The sequence below is a fragment of the Agrilus planipennis genome, unplaced genomic scaffold, assembly GCF_000699045.2.
Source record: "Agrilus planipennis isolate EAB-ADULT unplaced genomic scaffold, Apla_2.0 scaffold362, whole genome shotgun sequence".
In the NCBI taxonomy this organism is placed as follows: Eukaryota; Metazoa; Arthropoda; class Insecta; order Coleoptera; family Buprestidae; genus Agrilus; species Agrilus planipennis.
In genome coordinates, this window is record NW_020442407.1 from 71,844 (window position 1) to 95,672 (window position 23,829).

The 23,829-nt window shown below is 33.8% G+C and overlaps 2 protein-coding genes across 5 annotated transcripts in view; both read left to right on the forward strand.

Moving 5' to 3' along the window:
- The window catches only part of LOC112906277 (major antigen-like), a 37,347-nt gene extending 35,945 nt beyond the window's left edge, over nucleotides 1–1,402 (forward strand). Inside the window, exon 9 of the mRNA XM_025980148.1 lies at nucleotides 1,314–1,402. Within this exon, the coding sequence (XP_025835933.1) occupies nucleotides 1,314–1,402 (89 nt within the window). The remainder of the gene's footprint in view (nucleotides 1–1,313) is intronic.
- A 619-nt stretch (nucleotides 1,403–2,021) lies between these two features.
- LOC108743133 (myosin-4) overlaps nucleotides 2,022–23,829 on the forward strand; it is a 41,520-nt gene continuing 19,712 nt past the window's right edge. The window contains exons 1-5 of one of the 4 annotated variants that reach the window (XM_025980150.1): nucleotides 2,022–2,250; nucleotides 2,315–2,985; nucleotides 4,286–4,452; nucleotides 4,548–4,589; nucleotides 19,572–19,739. In XM_025980150.1, the coding sequence (XP_025835935.1) occupies nucleotides 2,111–2,250; nucleotides 2,315–2,985; nucleotides 4,286–4,452; nucleotides 4,548–4,589; nucleotides 19,572–19,739 (1,188 nt within the window). In that variant the 5' untranslated portion in view covers nucleotides 2,022–2,110. The remainder of the gene's footprint in view (nucleotides 2,251–2,314; nucleotides 2,986–4,285; nucleotides 4,453–4,547; nucleotides 4,590–19,571; nucleotides 19,740–23,829) is intronic. The other 3 variants (XM_018478589.1, XM_025980151.1, XM_018478590.1) reach the window with 3 other exon arrangements.

Genomic DNA, 23,829 nt, shown 5'->3' on the forward strand with positions numbered 1-23,829 from the left:
GTTTATCCGTATTCCAATTATGACTAAGAAAGTAATTTGCAAGTCTCAGGTTTAATTACCCCAGCAGAAGTCCCAAATTAAGAGCGTTGAGGTTTATTGTAAATAAACAGCTTATTATCTCAAGTATGTACTTCAGGTTGGTTTTTTCTCATATTGTAGCAATATTCATCATATATTTTGCCATTTTTATAAAATTAATAGAAACGATACATTTATGTAAAAAAAAACTTTCTAGTTAAATTTTTAATTGATAGCGTTTAAATACAAATATATACAGGGTGTCTTACGGTGACGGCCTATTAGAATATTTCAGAAACTACTTCGAATTAAGTTTTAAGTGTTAGGAAGTAAGGTTTTTAGGGGTGTTCTCTATAAATAAAATAATGCTAATGCTGTAGCACTTCCGGTTATACTGGAAGATGCCATCAACTTTCTTATTTTAAATTGATTTTTAAATGAAACACCTTGTAAATTTTTTCAGATTCAGTTTTTAAATTTTTCCCTCTATCTATCTGTATTACACTTTACTTTCCTCTTTTTCTGTTATTTACGGTGCTTATTATATGTAATTAAAATGATCGAATTCGCTATTTCTTCCCCTAGTCCTAGTATGAATAAAAGAAGAAAATGTCAAAAGAGGGTGATAACGTCTTTATTGGTTATAGAACCAACACCAACGTTTTGACTCTTGTTGGGAGGCTTTATCAAAGCTAAAATATGTATAAATAATAATTGTACAGAATTTAATTCTGGTGGACACTTACTGGGTTCTTTTAGTTGGTTAAAAGATGTTTATAGGGACCAAAGCAACGAATTTCTGTTCTGATCTCAAAAATAATTTAATAGTTAACAATTATTATAATATGTACAATAAATTTAAATTAAAAAAGAATTTACCATTTCCTTGTACTTGACTGCACTAGAAGGAGGACTATGTTTTTCAAGTGTATGTATGTATTTCTTTGGCACGCTTAATAGCTTAATGGATTTTAACTTGAGAATAGTCTTTAGATTCATTTTAATTATGACGGTATCACTGAGTGTATTAAAATTATAAAAATTAAAATGGCCAATTTTTGGCACTGTTGTCTTCAAAAATTTTCCTTTCCTTAAAACCTATCCTAACCTACTTGCTGTTTATTGGAATCAGAGCTACAACAGGAATTGTTCATTATTTGTGAATATTCCACTTTTCTTAGTTGTACATAATTACTTCCAAGAGATGCGGGTAGTACTTTCCTTTAAAAGGCTCCGCATGAGGATGCGAATGACCTGTTTAGCTTTCACAAACAATAAACTTTTACAACCCCTAGGGGAGGCCGGAGCAGAACTAGGTTCAGGGCAAAACGGGACGGNATTAATTTTCTGTTTTGGGTATTTGCTGTTAAGTATTATCAACTGATATCGTTAATTATTTATTTTATTTATTGTTTATTTGCTTTTTTACTATTTAATAAAATTACCAAACGGCAATCACTGCTAACAGAATACCCATATTTTTTAAAATTTCTAGAAAATCGTAAATATTTCAAAAACATTTAGTGACAGATACGAACAACGCCATACCAACATAGAGGAAGTTTTGAACAGAACGTATATTACAGACCGATACGAGTGACTTACACCTGAATATTTACTTTTGTTTATTGAAATATCTCTAAAACATTGGATTTAATTCTATATTTTATGCCTTTCCATAATCCAGCTTTTGTCCAAAATGATATTGTATGAAAATATATTACAGAAAAATGTATAAAATTTCTCATTACAGCTATTTATAAGAAAAAAAAAGTAAATATAGAAAGAAGCTCTCAAATTCAAATTAGTACTCGCTGATAAGCGCCCTTAAATTCGGTAAATTTTCCCTGTTTTGTCCTCAAGCTTACTAAAAATATCAATGCAAATTATGGTCGGTAAACGAAAAATTCTTACCATCGGAAAATAACCTCAATTTAATTCAAATTGTATTTATATCTAGCCATATAACAACAGCATGATGATATTATTATTTTTAAAGGTGTTAGTCGCAAATTCGGATGAAGACGAGGAATGGCCTTCTGAACTTTTACAACTTAGAAGTAAATTTACGGAACATTATGAAAAAAAAATAATGGATATGTCAGCTGAGCATACAAAAGAAATCGCCAAATTGAAAGAAGAACATATAAGAAATTTGAACAGAGCTATTAAAAGGCGAAGTTTAAAAGAGAACAGTCTTATTCAAGAGGAATTGGATATTTTGCAAGAGAGGTTTGTTTAAAATGTAGCACTTAATTTAAATAATTAAAACACAAACATTGTTTACGGTTTACAGAGATAACTTACGAAAATGTACTTCAATTCTACGTATCGTAGTGACACACTTGATGAAATATTTTTCTGAATGTGAGAACGAGCTTAACAATTCACTATTAGAAGAAATATTAAAAAGAAATTTGCAAAGCAGCAAGTCCGTCGATTTTGACGACAAATTGTCAGTACATTTTTCATCAAGTTCATGTTCAAAGCGAGTTCATATAACACCTAATGTAACTGAAATTCTGGCAACAATAGATGATTCAATTCCTCTCGTCGACGTGAACATTAATGAATTGTCAGTAGATTTAGAAAATGAGTTGTCAGAATGCCTCGGTAAACTTAGAGACGAAGCAAACGACATATTAGCGTTAACAGCAAGTATACACTCAAATAGAAACAAAAGCATCACAATAAATGAAAGAATTTCGTCTTTAACTCGACAGCCACTTGATGAAAATACACTTAAAGAGGATTTAACTGAGAAGCTTAATGAAACTGAAAAGTATGTAAGAAGTCTGGAAAATGAAAGAATTAATTTAGATAACCATATTGAGCAACTTCTTGAAAAGCAGCGAGTGTTAGAAAATGATTTAATGTACGCCAAAGAAAAGATTGCTCAAATGATGGACAAGGAAGTAGTTTCTGAAGGTTATGGAGAGATAGATGAATGTTATGTGTCTAATTTCGGTAAGTACATATTCATGGTTTCCACAATAACAGAAGTTATACAGCAAAAAGATTTTGACGGAATTTGTATATTTCGAAATTACAATTGAAACTGTATTTTTAATAAAACATTGTAGTCAGTGAACTTATTAAGTTTTAGTCTATTTTATTGGGTATTAGTAATACTTAACTTAAATAATGATATATTTACCATTTCCTTGTACTTGACTGCACTAGAAGGAGGACTATGTTTTTCAAGTGTATGTATGTATTTCTTTGGCACGCTTAATAGCTTAATGGATTTTAACTTGAGAATAGTCTTTAGATTCATTTTAATTATGACGGTATCACTGAGTGTATTAAAATTATAAAAATTAAAATGGCCAATTTTTGGCACTGTTGTCTTCAAAAATTTTCCTTTCCTTAAAACCTATCCTAACCTACTTGCTGTTTATTGGAATCAGAGCTACAACAGGAATTGTTCATTATTTGTGAATATTCCACTTTTCTTAGTTGTACATAATTACTTCCAAGAGATGCGGGTAGTACTTTCCTTTAAAAGGCTCCGCATGAGGATGCGAATGACCTGTTTAGCTTTCACAAACAATAAACTTTTACAACCCCTAGGGGAGGCCGGAGCAGAACTAGGTTCAGGGCAAAACGGGACGGGCGCTAATGTAAGAGTAACTCGTATGCGTATATGTATCCTCGGCAGAACTTAAGTCGTCTTACATGAGTCAGTCGAATAGGGACGTGTCGCTATTTCTTTTGGCTATACTGTGAGAAAAAACGAAATTTGTGCCTAATTTTTATGACAATCAACAACTAAGATTATAGCAGTAGTATCGGAGTTTCATATTAGGTACTTTTCATAGTCATCGCCGTGTTAGGTTAGAAGTGCTTGGTTTAAATGCAAAAAATGTTTGTTGGGTCAAAATAGTCAGGGCATAACGGGATACTAAATTTAGAAAGAAAAAAATTAGAAAGCCCAAGAAATAAAGTGTGCTTGAAAAGAAACTTGTCATTTCTCATCATTCCCCGACCACTTGTGTTTCTTATTGTTGTTACTCATTATCATAAAGTTAAGTGATTTAGCTTGTAGAAAGTTTTGAGTATTTAAACTTGATGCGTAATGTTATGTGAGTAAAAGGTATTCTATCAAACAGTATATATTTTTTTCAATAACGATGTTTCTCTTAAATATCCTATTTTGCTCCAGCCTCCCCTACCGTAACTCTGATTACAATAAATATTAAATAATTATAATTATCGTCTCGATTTTTCTATCAGAAGTTCACTTGTAAAAATATTTTTTTTTTAGGCGAGGAGGTAGTATCATTTAACGAAGTTCAAGAAAAGGCAAGAGCTGTACTCGGTGAAGATTCTCCTGATTGTAACAGACTAATGCAGTTAGTTGAAGATCTATGCAGGGCAGGAGAAAAACTTAAAACAGAAGCCCAGAAAGAGCACATTGATTTAAAGCAACAAGTAAGTAGAAATTACAGATTTCTACTCAACAGTTTTGTCATTTGTATATAATTGACGCTAAGAATAACGTATTTTATTACTTTGTTTGTTACTAGGTAGATAAAGTACCGCCTTATCGTGCACTGAGTAGGGAAAAGGTAAATTTCAAATGCAAGCTTTTCATCTCATGCATTATTAAACTCTATTATCCATTAATCGTAATATTAGAGAAAAATGATTTAATCATTTACATTAACCGAAGTAATAATCTGATAATGATAAGAATAAAAGTACTCATTTTAATATCATATCAGGATGTAATTATTAGAAAGTGTAAGGCGATGTTTTTTTTAGATTAATATATATTATCTTTTCTTGATGAGAACGATGTACAGGTTGTCCAACACTGCGCTCAGGTACAATAGCTCTATACTTATAGGAGGTAGAAAAAAGGTTTAATAAAAAAGTTGAAGGGAGTAATGAGTACCTACTACAGACTAGCATTGTTTCAGAGAATACCGAGTGTTACATGAGTTTGCCACGAAGCACACATTATCTTTAACAAAATGTATATTGTTTAATTTTATGAATTTCTTTGCTTGGACCACTTACCCCATACAAGATTGTTGAGGTCCATGCCTAATGAAAACTTATCGTCTTGTACATCAAGTACCTATGTTGTTTCCTGTGTCAGCTATAATCATTTTGTTATGGAAACATTCTGCTTTCCAATTACCTAATACACTTTATTATTATTATTGGTTGGTCATTAATAATAAATTGATATGATCCTTTCCAATTGCAGAGAGAGGGAAACAAAAACAAAAATATAAGGTTAAATCTAATTAGGCAAGTTGTAGTAGGCATAACAAAAATTAAATAAAATCTTGTGCTCCAAACCATCAAAACAGAAATAAATTTTGGAACATTACAGTAATGGGTAAATTAAAGTAGTACAAAATAAAGCGCATCTATTAAATTAAAAAATATTGCAAGATTAAATTTCTGACTTTTCTTTTAAATTCAGGTAGACTCGTAACTGATCTCAAGTCATTATCTAAAGCATTCCAGCTTCTAGCAAGTTTAGCGAAAGTAAAAAAACAACATGTTATTTACATGGCCACGTTCCAGTTGTGCTTTTGTATGTTGCAGAGCTTGTATATTGTCACTATTTTAAATTTATCAATCGAGTTAGTTCAATTATTGAGAATCCTAAATATTCTATAGATGTAGTGAAGAAGTAACAAAATGTTTATAGTGGTGAATTAACAACTTAAAAATAATAGAAGTGTTAATTAGACAAAAAATAGTTAAATAAAAGTAGTATAAGTTCAAAAAAGGTTTAAATACGTGACAATAATTTGTTTAAATACGGGCCTGTATCTAATAGACTACCTGTTCTACTACCTTCTGTTATAGTACGATAAAATTTGATATTTGTTATGAATACAGGATTTATGTCGATTTTAAAACTTCGATACTTATTTCGTATAACATCCTCTTCACTTTTAACGAAACATGCATAATTAACACCTTAACACTACTTTATACAAAGTAAAGATTAACTATTAACTAACATCAAACGGACAACAGACAAGGGATTCCGACCTACTGACACTGAATTTTTGTACGATCGATATATTCATATCTGCACGCTGCAACTATTTGTAGTTCGCCAGGGCCAGCTTCAAAACAATTATATTTTTTTAATTTTTAAAAGTTAAAAGTAAAATGCATTTACACTTTATATTCCAAATATCACTAGGAACCAGTGGTTTAAATATTGATGATAAACGTCACATCTTGTATATTTGGGAAGTATTAGGACAACTTATAAAGCCTAATATAAACACGCTCGAATGCGCTTAACTTCGATAGATTCACCTAAATTACCGGAGAAACGGAATAGAGAGTGGGCCTGCCTCTTTTTTTTATCAACAGCGGCGGTAATATCAGTATAAAACCGTGACGGAAAATTATGTCTTAATCTTCTGTACTATAGAGGTAAGCTTTATCTCAGGAAATTCGGTTAAAACACAAAGTGATTGCAGCTATAGTCGAATGACGATAATCGTAAAAAAGCTAAGAAAGCAGTAGATATGGAGAGTGAGATGGCAAGTGGAAGATGACGTTGATTAAAGTTAGAAAGGATGTCAAGCGGAGAAGATACAGTAATGATAGGAATATTAGTGAAAGAAGGGTCTAGAGTATAACATTTAAATGAATAGATAACTGAATGATCCAGGCCAAGTACGAAAAGGATTCTCTGATCACTGACGCCTTGAGATACTGTAAGGGAAATGGATACCCACTTAGATTACATTATAGAAAATTATTGCTCCAAATTATGTCTGGTATATTAAAATCACCTAATATGAGAAAGTTAATCATCTTGATGATTCTGCAGGATTGACTCAATGGAGTTCGATGTAGTCTTCAGTAGATGCAACCGGTGGGGTATACAGGATGTTTCTGAAATAAGTAGCAAGCTTTGGAAGGTGTCAACTAGATGCAATAGGGAATCGCATGCTGAGTCCAGCAGCGTGATTGAGACAAAAGTAAAATGTAAAAGAAACAAGTTATAATCCGAAGCCGGCCCTGGACATGAATTGGCTACGTAGTATACACCTAGTTGAAATAAGCCAAACGATAGAAAACGTACCTGCCAAAAGTTTTGTTCAATCATGAATAGTAGTGCGAGTTGAAAACAAGCATTAAAGCCTTTAATATGTCTTCAAATATAAATAAACATTTCCTTGATATTTTCAGTAGTAAATGGTACCAATAACATGACATTTGAGCAGTGCAATTGTAGTGGATAAAATGGTCAATTTTTCTGTGCAGTATAGTACGGATTATACGTTCCTCACCGGTTAAGAGTTTGGCCGAGAGTTGTCTCCTTCCTTTTCTGGTCTAGTGCTGTTCTTTTCTACTTTGCGCCGGTCAAACTAAAGGTCACATCGCTACAGAAACTAAACGAAGTATAGTTACCTAATTTGTATAAAGAGCAAAAGGCAGTTATAGAGATGGGGCTGGAACGTAGAGAAGTAAATATTAGGAAGGGAGTCAGACAGGGATGCACACTGTCACCGCTACTCTTTAATCTATACATCGAAGACGCGATCAACATCATTAAAGACAGTACAACTGTAGGGATAGACATACAGGGGCAGAAGATTAGTATGCTTAGATTTGCAGATGATTTAGCCATGGGCGTACCCAGCTTCTGCCCTATGGGGGGTCAAATAAGATTTGAGGTACCTAGGAAGTCAGATAAATCAGGACGGAAGGAGTAGTAGGGATATAAAGCAGAGGAATAAAAAGAAATCACTTCTATGCTTGCGAACGTTTAATTTATAAATTCAAAAAAGATTGTTAAAGTGTATGTTTGTAGCACGGCGCTGTACTGGTGCGAAACTAGGACAGTTGGCGCGGCGGAATAGAAAAGATTAGAAGCGTTCGAAATGTGATGTTACAGGAGAATGATGAGGGTACCGTGGATAGAGAAGGTTAGAAATGAAGAGGCATTAAAAAAAATAGGAGAACAGAGGACTCTATGAAAGTCAATAAGAAATATGATGATGATGATGATACAAAGCAGGTCGTTAGAATGACGTTGATTATGTTGTTGGAATGTACTTTCCTGGCATTTTCTTGCGGTTATAATGATAATGATGGTTATTGGCCGTTATGATTTTTAATTTTATTAGTGCTATCGGCCATTATTCTCTTATTGCATAATTATCTAGATTGTGAGTGATAGTTATATCTAAAAAATTCAAGTTTTGTTTTTCTGATCTAATGTAGGCATATAGAATGCTTTAATAAAATCTGCAAATAATTTACTACATTAAATAAAGAAATATTTCATAATATATTTGTGAAACAGAAACCAACTATTTTTATTTATTTATTCAATTATTTCAAAATGTTTCATGTAGTGCCCAGAGAAATTTTAGTCAGAATTCATTTGAAAGTTGTTCCGTAATGAAATGAATATAGCTGACATTAAAAAGGGATACAGGGTGTGAAATGGACCTCTTATTTATTTATTGAAATAACTCTAAATTTTGAATTATATACCCTAAGCAATCTTATATCAGGTTAGTGGCCAAAAAAGGGCAATCTACAAATGAAAATACACAGGATTTTAATAAAAAAAAAAACTTGAATGTGTATGGTTCCCAGGAAACTTATGCAGCACCCTGTATATCTGGAAATAATTTTTTTGTCATACCTCCGCAGAAAGTTTGACTTTCCTATCCTGTATACGTAAACGAAAGTAGCTCTTTTCCATGCGTACGAAAAGAAATTTATATTTTATGAGCATGCGCGATACTTAAGCATGCGTTTTAACAGAACAACGATTGTCTAAACACAATGTTGCCAGACGTGACATAATTTTGAAGCTTACCAAAATTGTAGGCAGAAATCATAATTTATAATACATAGATTATAACAAGCGTTTTTCATGTAAAAAGAAAAAGTATTGAAGTATTTTAAGTATTTTATTGTATTTTAAAAACACCGCCTGGGAATAATCGCGGGAAACCCTGACGGATGACAAGCGCGCGTCATATAATGAAGAACTCCGCTTTATGGAATGTAACGTTGATTTGACGTCCAACTTGAGGTCAATTGTTCAATGTATTATTTTTTAAACGTAGAAATAAGAAAAAAGACGTAAATAATTACTTTAACATATATAAACCTTATGAAAAGTTTATATTAGTGTTACTATGTTTATTTAATAAACTATTCAAAAGCGTTGTTTAAAGCGGAAAAAGAATGTAAGTTAGGGACAATTACGATTATATTGCCGGTATGTAATCCAGCTTCGTTTGCACACATTTCAAATTCACTCAGAAAAACATAATAATAAATTAAAAGATTATTCGCACAATTTGTAATTTATTACAACATTAATGTTTAATTACTATACTTATATCAATATTTTTTTTGTTATTTGTATTATTGTTATAAACCATTCATTTCTAAAATTTAAATTTAATGTGTATTTCAATAGATCTAACACGGACGCTCAATCAATTAAACAAATAGTCAAAGTGACGAACATTCTGCACAAATTTGACAAAAAATACTATACGCACCTCGGGAAGGAGGTGGGCTATTACCACATGGTCTGTATTAGCCGACTTCCCTCCCTTGGTACGTAATATGCTATAATTTTTTAGCACTCATTATTCTTTACAACTTGTGTATTAATCCCATGGACTACAGAATAATATAGACACATAGTATAAGGCATGGATAGTTTATCCGTATTCCAATTATGACTAAGAAAGTAATTTGCAAGTCTCAGGTTTAATTACCCCAGCAGAAGTCCCAAATTAAGAGCGTTGAGGTTTATTGTAAATAAACAGCTTATTATCTCAAGTATGTACTTCAGGTTGGTTTTTTCTCATATTGTAGCAATATTCATCATATATTTTGCCATTTTTATAAAATTAATAGAAACGATACATTTATGTAAAAAAAAACTTTCTAGTTAAATNATAACTTTCCTACAATATAGGTATTAAAAGTAGAACTAATTAGAGTTCTAATCCTACAACAATATTTGCGCGTTTTGTAATAAACCAAATAAAAAATCAATGACTCTAGGTAAGATAAATTTGTAGCACATGATCTACATGAATCAGGTAAATGTTCTAGTAAGTATCTATTTTGATTCAATACTACTTTTCTAATAATAAGTGGACCAAAATACCGTGGTTTCAATTTACAACTTGTGTTATCTCCTGCATTGTTTTTAATTAGTAGGACTATGTCTGAAAGTTTATATTTTCGCAGTTCCTCTTACTTATCAAATAATTGTTTATTTTTCTGCTGATCTGTTTTAATGCGTTTGGCGACTTCCGCTCTTAATTGTTGAAGATCTCTTTGAATTTCTGATTTTACCTGAATTTCGTTTTGCAACAATGAGGTTCCTAGACTTTTACGTCGATAACTTAATATAATTTCATTGGGTGTTTTCTTTGTAACTCTATGTATTGTGTTGTTTAAAGAAAATAGTAATTTCGGTATTTGTTTATCCCAATCTTCATTTTGCCATTTTGAAATTAATTTTATACAAAAGTTTTTTTTAACTAATTTTGAAGTAAAAGCAGTTTTCCTATCAGTAATGGTTCTTGTCGGTGTTCCAGATGTGTTAAAAATATCTAATAATTTTATTACATATTTAGATTTAGTTAATCAAACGGCTCTTAAAATCGAATACTTTATAAAAGATTCTGTAATGAATAACGCTCTTTCACTGTCATGGAATTAAGTTTTCAAACATCCACGCACATGCGGTATTCATCATTTTTCTTACAAACTAACAAGACAGGTGACACATAGTTAGATTGCGAATCATGAATTATATTCCACTGTAATAGGTCACTAACAATATCATCAAGATCGTCTAAACCTATTTTAACTTCGGATTCTGGTAAGGGTATTTTATTGTTTGTTTTTCAGTTTGTAAAACAGGTATCACTTTTTGCGGTTCGCTCGGTACACAAGTCTACGATCTGACAATTGGATTTTCGGTACCAATTTCTAAATCATTATCAGATAGATTGATCACCGGTAAAACGGCTTGGCTAGACTGATTTGTATGTAAAGTTACATCCAGTAGTAAATGTTCCTTCCCCGATTCACTTCTTAAACTTTTTTTTCTATACAAATTGTTTTCCACATACAAGTGAGATTTTTGGTTGGCTCATCTCGAGTTTGNTTCGGATTCTGGTAAGGGTATTTTATTGTTTGTTTTTCAGTTTGTAAAACAGGTATCACTTTTTGCGGTTCGCTCGGTACACAAGTCTACGATCTGACAATTGGATTTTCGGTACCAATTTCTAAATCATTATCAGATAGATTGATCACCGGTAAAACGGCTTGGCTAGACTGATTTGTATGTAAAGTTACATCCAGTAGTAAATGTTCCTTCCCCGATTCACTTCTTAAACTTTTTTTTCTATACAAATTGTTTTCCACATACAAGTGAGATTTTTGGTTGGCTCATCTCGAGTTTGTTTTCCATAACGATTAATAGGCCAAATTTATTAACCTTAAACGTGAGTGACTATATAATCGGTTTACACCTGACAAAAGCTTATTATAGAATGCCCTCGAACAAATTAAACAAAAGGAAACTAGTCGGTTTGCTTCATTTGGTCCGGTAGTTCCCCGGGATTTGAGTTATCTTCCGGCTGGTCGGCGCTTATATTATGAAACAGGTGATATGAAAAAAAGTTCGTGAGAATGCCTACACGGCCCATCCTGAGGTATAAATTATTTTTTCTTGTTAATCTGAAAAGGAATAATCTTTAAAGCACCTTGGCTTATCTCAAACGACAATACATTATTTTATATAGAACTAGTTCAATCATTCATCTAATAATTTCTCTAGAAAATGGGTACAGACACTGTCTTTTGTCCCATGAATATGCAGAGACAATGCCTGCAGTTTCAAACATTTTTATAGTTGCCAGAGACTCTGCCTGGGCAACTCTGAGCTTACAGAGACGCTGTCTGTACCTCTATAACCTACAGAGACTCTGCCTGGACAACTCTGAGATTACAGAGACGCTGCCTGTAACTCGATAACCTACAGAGACGCTGCCTGTAGTATTGAACATACAGAGACTGCGTGTAGTTCCAAAATTTTTGTTTTTGTTAGTTTTTGTTTAGTTTAAGTTTCTGTGATTACAAATTCTTATAAATTCCAAGCATTCACTCAATGCTCACATGGCCAACCAACCTACCTATTTATGATGTAGACTCTTTCACGAATTCTCCAGGCCACACCCGAACCATTTCGGTTGCGATGACCTTTCTCTTGTTGGTACTAAGATTCCTCACTTCTATTCTGTCATTAAGCAATAAGGATACGACCTCGCAGGGACCTTCATATTTCTTGTCTAGTTTGGCCAGATGTGAGTTTCCAGAAGGTTGATAAATGAAATCCCGTACGTGGACAGTTTTGTTTGTTCGCCTTTTTCTGCTTTTGCATTCTCGTGTATGCCAGTTTTAAGTGGTTTCCTAAATTGTGATCAGTGTTGATAGTTTTAGATACAGCTTCGGTTATGAAGTCAATATCAGTGTTACTTATGATGTTGCCTGTTAAAAGGTAAAATGGAGAAAACGCGGTAGGTTTTTGGACGGTGGTATTTATTGTTAATTGTAGTGTATTTATAACGTTCGACCATTCTGACATGTCATTAATTTCAGTTCTTAAAAGTTTTAAGATTGTAGAAACGTACCGTTCTACCTGTCGGCTGGCACGGCGGGCACTTTTGGCAATGTAGTGTGGTTCTGTTTAAAGGAAAAAAGCAACTTTTTTACCCTTTTGTCAGTAAAATTAGTTCCTTTATCACACACAAGGGTTTTCGTCGTTCCAAAAATATTGAGGTATCTACTTAGGTTTTCGGCTGTTTCTGGGCCGCACAATGTTTTCAGGGGTATTAAAAAAACGTATCTTGTGAAGGCGTTCATGAATAGTATAAGATGATTACAGCCTACGGGCAATGTTTCAAAGGAGCCCTCGAAATCTGCATCTACTGTGTGGAATGGAATAAGTATTTATTTTATAACCATCCTTATTTAGGGCCTGTATGCATTTTGCTAGCAATGCATTTAAGACAATGGTTGCAATATTTCTGTACAAACTTGGTTACGAAACCAAAAGGTTTTGTCGAGGCCAATGTGACATTGCTCATCGTAGAAAACAAACGCAACAAGCCTAGCCGGCTGCCCTTGAGCACAAACGCGCAATAAATGGGGGGGGTTGTTGTCCCGGATTTATTTTTCTGAAAAGAATTTCGTTTTGGTAAAAATATTCGTAAGTTTTCTCTCGTTCAACATTAAAATGATTTCCTGCATTTCAGGACCTTTTTTCTGAGCTCCTTTTAGCAAGTTGTTTTGAAATTTATTTGGGCGGTGTTAATTAAGACTCGAGGGAGATATGTATCCTTGCGGTATCCTATTTCGAAGTCAAATGATTGCAGGTACAACCACCAACGAGCAACTCGAATTAACAAGTAATTTCTTCCTGTTCATCATATGTCATAACGCGGCATTATAACCTTCACGGGTGGAAAATGCTCTCAGTAGAATTCTTTTCCATTGTTCCCAAGAATGTTTTATGGAAGGCAACGATTCATAGCATTGGAAAGCCAGACCAGACAATTTGGAAATGGCCTGCATTATTGTCTCACGTTCAGTCCAATTAAAGATTTCTCTTAGTACATCCACTTTTTGGATCCATCTCTCAGTAGAGTGGCTCGTATTTTCCAGGTCAAACACAAGTATTACATCTTCTCGAAATCCACTAATTGTCCCTTCGCCTCTCTGATTGATTGATGCAGATGATAATGAGCTGTATATACAGGGTGTCTCATTTATAATAATTAAAAAAAAAACATGGCTTCTTGATACAAAATACAACAAAAAAGTGTTATAGAATTTTTCAATCCAGTGACAATTGAGCTCGAAAATAGTCTATGTAAATCTGTAAAGTACTCGAGACATTTCGAAAATCCCTCTACAGCAATAACTCATTTTGCACCCTAATCTTTGACAGTTTGAGTCTATGTTTTAGGAACGATTTTAGAAGTAATACGATATTTTCTACCCTGTATACCCACTTAACTCTGAAAAATTTGTATTTCAATAGATCAGCCTTTAAATCAGATTTAAACCTATCGACCACCCAGTCAATATTCATGTATGTAGGAGACGTATATTTTGAAACGAAATTTCTAATTTGCTAACATGTCGAGCTATGTTATTCGATACTTATTATTCGTAGCGAAAACTCGCGAAATATAATGACTTAAGTCCTTTTACTAGGAATACTGACAACCTTTGATGGGTCGTGTTTATGTTTCTTTTCTGATTCGTTATGGAACATAAAACACAACGTACAGATGTAACGTTATATCTAAACGAGACATATTAATTTTGTAGGAATGCACACTATTAAATACAGTTTATTACCACAGCTGAAACCACTTTGAAACCAACTTTAAGAAGCCACATAAAAGAACATGTAAGGGAATAAGCAAAAACCCTTAATTAGAACAATACAATGCGATAGACAGTTTAAACACTTAGGCGGGCCTTGCAATGTCCCAACGTAGTCGAACTCGGTGATATAGTTGTGTCCGATGAAATATCCCTGATGAATATTGTATATTACCTGAAACAATAAGTTTTTGTCACACCTAGGCCCCAGCTAAATAAGCAGGCATCCTATGCATTGGGCGTTTGCATAGTTCTTTCCCAATGCTTATCTTTAAATTAACAAAAGCCATGTGTAGAGACTTATCCCTCTATTGGACGCCCTTATACCGCTTAGGCCACTGCTGTATACAGCAAGTCAAGGAGTGGACTTCTACCCTCATTAACATACGTCACTCACGGGTGCACTGCCACTCCAGACATATATAGCTAGATCTGCAGTGGACCACTTGACGTACAGGACTTCTCCACCCGTCGGCCGTCCACCTTACACTTCTACAGGCCTTATATTTCCACAAAAAAACAACATCACTTAAAATACATAATATCTGCGCAATAACCAACTTTCTCAATATTATCAATATTAAGTGCTCTTACGGCACCTTACTTTCTCCCACCAGGGTATCCACCGCCATTATGGTGCTTTACCCATCGTTACACGCCGACTGCCACTTCACCATTGTTCTTATCTTAAAACCTCTCCTTCAACGGCCCTCTTTGGTTTTATTCTACGTATATTAGTCATTAATATTTGGTTAACCCAAATAGTTCTAATTTTAGGGAAATGCGAAGATTAGCTCAGGATAGGAAAGAGTGAATGTACGTGTCCAACCAGTCTTAGGACTTACGACCTGATGATGATGAGCCCAAATTGTAAATAAATGTCGAATAAATTCATTCCTATACAATTTTCCTTAATTTCTAAACAATTTTCCCAAATTCTAATACATTCCTACACATCACGAGTGGGAATTATGCAAACATATATTAATTTGAAGAGTTTATCATATTTTCCAAATTGAGTGGTGATTATGGACAATTATCGGCTATTATATATAATTGCCAGTTTACTACTTTTACCGTGACATATATACCAATACTAAGCTATATATTTTTTATCAATTAAACAAATAGTCAAAGTGACGAACATTCTGCACAAATTTGACAAAAAATACTATACGCACCTCGGGAAGGAGGTGGGCTATTACCACATGGTCTGTATTAGCCGACTTCCCTCCCTTGGTACGTAATATGCTATAATTTTTTAGCACTCATTATTCTTTACAACTTGTGTATTAATCCCATGGACTACAGAATAATATAGACACATAGTATAAGGCATGGATAGTTTATCCGTATTCCAATTATGACTAAGAAAGTAATTTGCAAGTCTCAGGTTTAATTACCCCAGCAGAAGTCCCAAATTAAGAGCGTTGAGGTTTATTGTAAATAAACAGCTTATTATCTNTCATGGAAAACAACACGTATACTAATTTGCTACCAATGCCTAGAAGGAAATTAAGAAGAATTTTAAGAAATAAATTAGGATGTGATCGAACTAGTGTGGAAAAAATCTATAAATTTGATTTCATTTAACCAGTCAAAATACATTTTTACCTGTTAAAAATGCTTTCTCTGGTGAATTTAGATTCGTCGGTCCGTATAATTGGTAAATTAGGGTATTTTTCATTAAAAGTTCTGTACGTATAATTCCATTGCATTATCCATGGATGAAAAATATAACATAAAGCATTTGTATACATATTGTTTTCCATGATTTTAAAATTGATAGTTAATTACCATTAATCTTAGCAAGTGGTGACAAATCTATCGTTTTTGTTTGTTTTCAATTTTTCTAGCAGATCCATAGCTATTTTCGTTAGAAATTCGATCATTATAATAAAAAACGTAAATAACAGGAAAGCTAAAAAAGATTACCATAGGGAAGTGTAATATGGATAGATAAAGTGAACAATTCTACAACTGAATTTGAAAAGATTTACAGAGCATTCCATTTAAAAATACAATGTTTTGATGGTTCGAAGTTACACAAATTAAATTTACATCAACCTGTATAATACGAAACAACTTTTAACGTAACTGTAGTAAATGATGGGCATCACCCTATTTTCCTTCCAAATATAAGTACTTTAGCTTGTTTTGAGTTAGACAATGGAAAAACATTTTTTTTTGATAACCATGGAATATCACAAACACTAGTGGACCTAGACATGGGGAAAATTCAATGATCCTCCAACATAACACGTAGATTCTAAAAATTCAAAAATATACAGGGTATTCCATTTAACATACGCAAGTTGATAACATACGGCATAACCGGAAGTGCTACAGGACTGGCATTATTTTATTTGAAAGAAACACCCCAGAAAACCATGAATATGAATATCGTAATGGGCCGTCACCGTAAGACAACCTGTATATATATATATAATAAAAACATACATATATACGAAAAATACATACATACATACATATACATACATGGTGTCCCAAGTAAGCGGGTTTCTTCAGTAATATCCTTTTGTTATAGCGGTTTATCGGGCTACAGGTATTTAATAAAAAGTTACACTAATTTATAAACACAGTTAGTAAATATAATATAATATGCTACTAAAATAAAAAACCAACTGTACGGTTCAAATAAGTGTCTTTTTAATGTATTAAATTAATTACTTTTTTCCTATACAACCGTTTGTATTTTTTACTATTATTGAATCTTTAGTGTCTTTTGATGGGTATTACTTAAATACCAAAAAAAACACTAATAATAACAGATAACAGTTTATAACAATAACAACGAAACACAAGTAACAAAAGGCACAAAGAGTGAAACAAACAAACGAGAACAAGGTAACAGAACAGTAACAATAACAAAGATAACAACAAAAATGAAAACAATGTAGAGAATAATAATGGAATAATCGAAGCACTTACGAATGGTGGTAGCGGTAGGCGAGAGACTGTCTTGAGATAAGAAATTTTAGAGTATTTATAGGATAGGGTTGTTAGTAATTTTAATAGAATGTTCTAGAAGGAAAAGTAGTGAGAGAGAGGGTGAAGACACTAGTTTCTAGGAATATACAGAATTAGATAGTACAGAATTCAAGAGAAAGCAATTAAGGGTAAAACCAGATATTAGTATGGGAGTGCATGCAGATATGGTTGAAGTTGGATTTCCAGGTAAAAGTGATTGAAAGAACAATAGAGTTTAGACTGAAAGGAAATATTACTTGAAATGAAATATTAATTGAAATGAAATAAAATTAGAAAAAATATTTACACACAGAAAAAACAAAAAGAGTTATTTCGCCACAAATCATACCTGAGCGTAAATTTTACCAACATAGTGTACTGGCCAAAAAAAACAGTAAGTTCGAATAGGCATGCATTACATCATAAATTCACGTAACAGTCTTATTAAATACTTGATAAATTCGTGTAATGGCCCTGTTACACAACGCGTGGAGCGGTAATCCATACGCGGTGTGTACTGCCTATTCGATGTGGTTGGGAGTACGAAGAAACGTCCTGGCGTGTTCTTTGCTGAACGATCTTTTCAAAATGTATGACAAATGCTTAAGGCAAATTTCTTTATGGTAGACTTATTTTCACTTCTCTGGGCACCGCAAGGTTACAAGCTTAATTATGTATAGAATTAAAGCTTATGTCTAACTGAATCGAAATCCAAAGGTATTAATAAAAAATAACACAAGAGCGCAAGGTGGGTCACCCTCACCAAGCCCTCTAAGAAATCGTTTCAAGACCGAATGGCAGTAGCTCATTATTCATAAAAGGAACTATAAATCAACACATTCTTAAAATGGTTATCGATACAGGGGCATCCAACACTATTGTTCGACCTGATGTGGTATCGGAACGACGAATTCTGCCTTTGGCAAGTAGACTATTTTAACTAGAGCAACCGGATGAACTTCACCAATCCATGAAGAATACAACGTAGAAATTGGAATTAGAAATACGATATTACACACTTGGGTATTGGTGGTCAAGATAGTAAATGATGTCATCATTGGATTCTTCTTTAAGAACATGGAATCGACTTAAATATTAGTACTTCCACAATGCGCGTCGATGGACAAGAGATAATAATGTCAAATACCAAAATGGTCTATAAGGCGATCGTAGAGGAAGATCGAATACTACCGAGTAAGTCAGAATAGATGACATCCGCGAATTGGTGCAGGTAATCGAATCAGGTAATCAGGATTTGTCATTTTTAAAAGTTCCACAAAGACGTTGAGTTGGCAGTATTCTAAAATTCTCTGTGATTGGGAAAAGATATTTGATACCGACATCATTTCCTGCAACATTCACATAGCTGCTAAAACGGTCAAGTAACCACTTCCGTAAGCACCAAGTCAATTCTGCCCACGTTATTTTTTATTATATTTGGGATTCCTATTCAGTAAAATACATACTTCAGTTGTATGCATAGTTCTGTTTTTGTAACCCCATAATGCCCACAAAATTGATTTCTAAGCCTTTTTAACGCTTTTGAGCATTCCACTATGTATACTATTTCGCAACGATGATCGGGAGAGGACGCGCTAGGACGATCCATCACACTCCAGTCTGCACCATCGCTGTTACACTTACACGGAGAATTGATAGGCATTCTATGCTGCTTCGAACATAAATCAGAAGTCCATGTGCCGTGTAAGAGGGGGCTTAACTAAGGGCGAATTGTAGGTTGTTGCTTTTCTAGGAATAAACAACTTTTCACCACATATTGACCTTAACTTTTCGCATTTGTAGAACAAGAGGAAGAAATGGAAAGCATTCATTATTCGATCTTGTGATCTTTGTTTTTTAATTTGCATTATGAATAAAAACGAAGTAGTTTTTATTCTATATATGATCTGTGGTTCACAACACTATATACTTAGAGGATATTATTGTTTTAAGAACACTACCTTCTTTAACGCTATTTAAATGAGAAGTACATGAATAACTATTCGTTTAACATATATAAAGACTCGTACTATTTTAAGTATATTCTTAGTAAATACTTAGCGTTTTGTAGAAGTGTTAAATGTTTATTATTGGTAGCAATTTCTTGATGCGTTTAGATCGAGGCTGCTGATAAGAAAATTCGAGCTACCGCTAAATTTTTGGAAGAACAAGCATCTGAGAGAGAACAAGAAAGAGATGAAGCCCTAAAAGAGATAATTTTGTTAAAAGATCTACTTAAGGAAAGAGAAAGAGACAGAAATAATTGCGAACAAATCAACAAAGAGGTGTGTAGAGTCGGTTTGTATACACCTGTTATATGCTTGCATGATTTATTCGCTACCAGTTTTCTTTTTAAAAGTATTTAAAGCAATAACATTGCTGTAGTTGATCATAATGAGTTTAAAATTGTGTTCCATGCTCATTTGAGTGAAGTGCGAAAAAACTGCATTTTTCAGTCGCACATTTTTATGATATGAATACATTGGATAAAATTAACCTGTTTAGGGTGGTAGCTGTTTCTTGTTGAAACTTATCTTTAATTATCAAAATAACATAAAGTTTCACGAAAACTTATTATGTTCACAACAATCCTGTTTCACCACACAGTGGCATCATCAGGTGATGAGTGTACAAACTTAACTGATTTATAATTATCTATAGATTTGTTAAGTTAGTATTGAGCAATTATTAAAAGCAAACTATTGCCTTCTATTTGGTCGTTTAAAATCACTATTTTTTATAATATTTATCTATTTCTAACTTTTCCATTAAATTTAACTTAAAACCTTTATGTTGTATATTAAAAATCTTATAAACGAAGTTGAAGTTTGTCTATCAAATGTTCTGTATAGGTGGAGTCTACTTTTTCTTACAAAAACTTTTAAAATATTCGTTTATGCGAATTTCAAACTTTCTGACTGTTTAAAATAATTCAAAGTGGTCTGTATTCTATCGAAACTGCCAGACGCGGATCGCGATTTCGATCTTTTTGGATCTGATCAGCGCGTCGCAGGCAGCTCCGACAGACACAGACCAACTTTTACCTGCTGTCTTAACAGTGCGTTTTAGAAAATACTACAAATGGCGCAGTAAACGCCATCTGTAACGCGATGCTACATTTTAGGATTACGTATGCTCCAACAAGGTCCACTTGTGTGGATATCTACTTGCTAAAAACGAATCCCGGCGTAGCCAATCTCAACGTGATAGGCACATTAGCTTAATCGAATAAAATAATTCGAAGTGGTCTGTATGCGACGCGCTGATGAGAGCCAAAAAGATCGAAATCGCGATCCGCGTCTGGCAGTTTCGACAGAATACAGACCACTTCGAATTATTTTATTCGATTAAGCTAACGTGCCTATCACGTTGAGGTTGGCTACGCCGGGATTCGTTTTCAGCAAGTAGATATCTACACAAGTGGACCTTGTTGGAGCATACGTAATCCTAAAATGTAGCATCGCGCTACAGATGGCGTTTACTGCGCCATTTATAGTATTTTCTGACTGTTTGTTCTGTATACATTAGGACAGTCTTTACAATTTTATGAATAAACTCCTGAACATTGATGTTTAAAGGCTTCACATTTATTATTGTATAATTACCTAAAGAACTGTGACTCTTAAGATTATAAAACCGTTTTTGTTACTTCGTACAATTTTACTTTTAACTTTTTTCACTGTATGGACATCACAGAAGAAAAAATAACCCGCCAACAAAATTTTTTGATAATTTTAGAGACATTAGTGAAGAAGAATTACAACATATAGTAAGTTTAGCAATTTTCAAGTGGCTTCCATAAAAAATTTTGAAGATACAAAGAATTACAGCATATGTTTTGCTGTAATTTTAAGAAGTGCATACGTCCTTAACATGTGATAAGCGAATATTAATAGACTGAAGAAATATTAAATTTATGATCGTATAAACTTAAATAAGTCCCTCCCCTACCCACCTGCATAAATACAACATGCGCAGGAGAAATCGCCAGATAGTACCGACAGTGTTCACAGTGTAGTAACTTAGACTCAGTTCAGTGCATAGCTCACAGTTAAACTCCAAAAAGTCTTTTCCAAGACTTCACCAAAATTAATGACCCTGGTCAAGACACTGGTCAAAGCGAACTCTTCAAGAAAATAAAAATCCGGGAGAAACAATCGCAAAATATGAAAAAGCAATGGAATACGTCTTTCACACCTTCGGAAAAAAATTAAAAAGTCGACAAACAAACAAGAACAAGATCAAAAATCAACAAAGGACCGAAAACATCCCAGAATGAAAATCCCACCAACAACCATCTTATAGACACCATCGAAAAAGAATCAACGACTAACCAACCAACCACGCAAACGGAAAAACCAAACTAAAATACACTTCTCCTACAATTTAAAGAAGGAGTTACGAAAGCAACTAGAAAAAACGGCACGCAACTACAACCAAATCGTGACAACAAAATTCAAATACACGTAGAAAAAGAATAACAGAAAACTCCGCCAATAGTCTTACGTGAACCACACAAATGGAATACAATGTCTACCCTACTCTTACAAAATAAACTACAATACAATAAAGCAAGAGCCAGCAAAGATGGTATCAACATTTATCCAGATGGTGAGCAAAACTTCAGATCTATAACAAAAATCTTTGTCGAAAATCAGATGCAATACCACACGTACAAACTGAAACACGAAAGACAATTCAAGTTAGACATAAGAGGAATACCATCATCCATAACAATTGAAGAAATAGCGAAAGACCTGCATCAACAAGGATACCCAGAGATAAAAGCAGCAAGGATGAGCAACTGAAACGGGCATGAAATACCACTAGTCAAAATGGAAATAGACAGAATCTAAAAGCCCTTATATAATCTCAAGTAATTCCGCAACCTACAGTCACAGTAGACAGGCTATACAGGAAACATACATGTAGACAATGTCACCGCTGCCAGAAATTCAACCACTCTCAAGTGGAATACAAATTTCTCAAATGCGCAGGTAACCATTCAACACACTTATGTACCAAACCGCAGACTACTCCAGCAAAATGTGCTAACTGATCCGGAGAACACTCTGCGAACTGCAGGAATTGCCATGAAAATCCGAGAAGAAAAATGAAAAAGCACACGCGAGAAACCAGCCCCAACATACAACCAAGACGAATCGCCGAAACAAATACAAATTCCAATCTACAGCCAGATCACAAAAACAGGCCAAAGCAAAAGCAAAAAGGAGGAACTATCGAAAATAATCGGGGAAATGTTCTTCTAATACAGCCAGCTAAATCTCACGCCCAAACAAGCGGCAAAATTCATCAACATAACTAAAGAACAAGCCAACCCATGAAAAAAATCAACAAAAGAATTTTAACCAGCTTCAAAATAGCATACTGGAACGCACAATCGCTACCAGGGTAAATCAACTTAATGAAGAATTTCGTCTCATCCAACAACATAGTTATTATGTGTATAGTAGATGATACCTTTCTCAAACCAGACCACATTCATTCTCCAAATCGGCTCGGAAACTTAAAAAGACACACTACAAATAAGTATCACTAACTGGGAAAAAATCAGAAATGAGCTTAAGGACATACTACAAAGCTTCCAAACAACCTACCAGGACGAGGAAAAACCAGAAGAAGCAACAACAAGGCTCTAAAACCTCATTCAGGAATCCATCAAACAATCCACGCACATCAGAAAAAAAGAAATTAAAGAAACATTTATACCCAGTTTCATCACCGAATTAACCAAAGAAAAGTCTAAGCAAGGAAGAGATACCTACAGTCCTTAAGACAAAACCACATTAAATCATCTTACCAATGAAGTGAAGTCGCTCCAAATGGAGTACCATAACTCAATATGGGAAGAAAAACTAAACGAAGCTGAACAATCAGACATCACATTCTATTAAATTGTCAAAAATCTTAAGAAAAAAGCAGCAACATAGGTCCACTTAAAACAGTCCACGACACAAAAGCAATCATAAACACTGAAAAGGCTGAGCTCCTAGCAAACCATTTTGAAGAACAATTTAAACCTAATCCAATTGAGGACATGCTACAACGTATAAACTATGAAGATCACATCAACAACATGGTCCACAAAATATTAGCGGAGCAGTCACCCGAACCAATAATTACAACTACTCCCCAAGAAGTAACCGAGCTATTCAAACACAGGAACAACAAAAAAGCACCAGACCCGGACAGCATTCCTAACAGAGCATTAAAGGAACTCACACAAATTGCGATAGAAATCATTAACAACATACACAACTCCATCTTAAAGCTAAAATTTCTGGAAAAATGCGCAGAAAAATTCTGTGAACACTTGGACCACCACATAAATCGAGAAATAGTCAATCTAAAAAC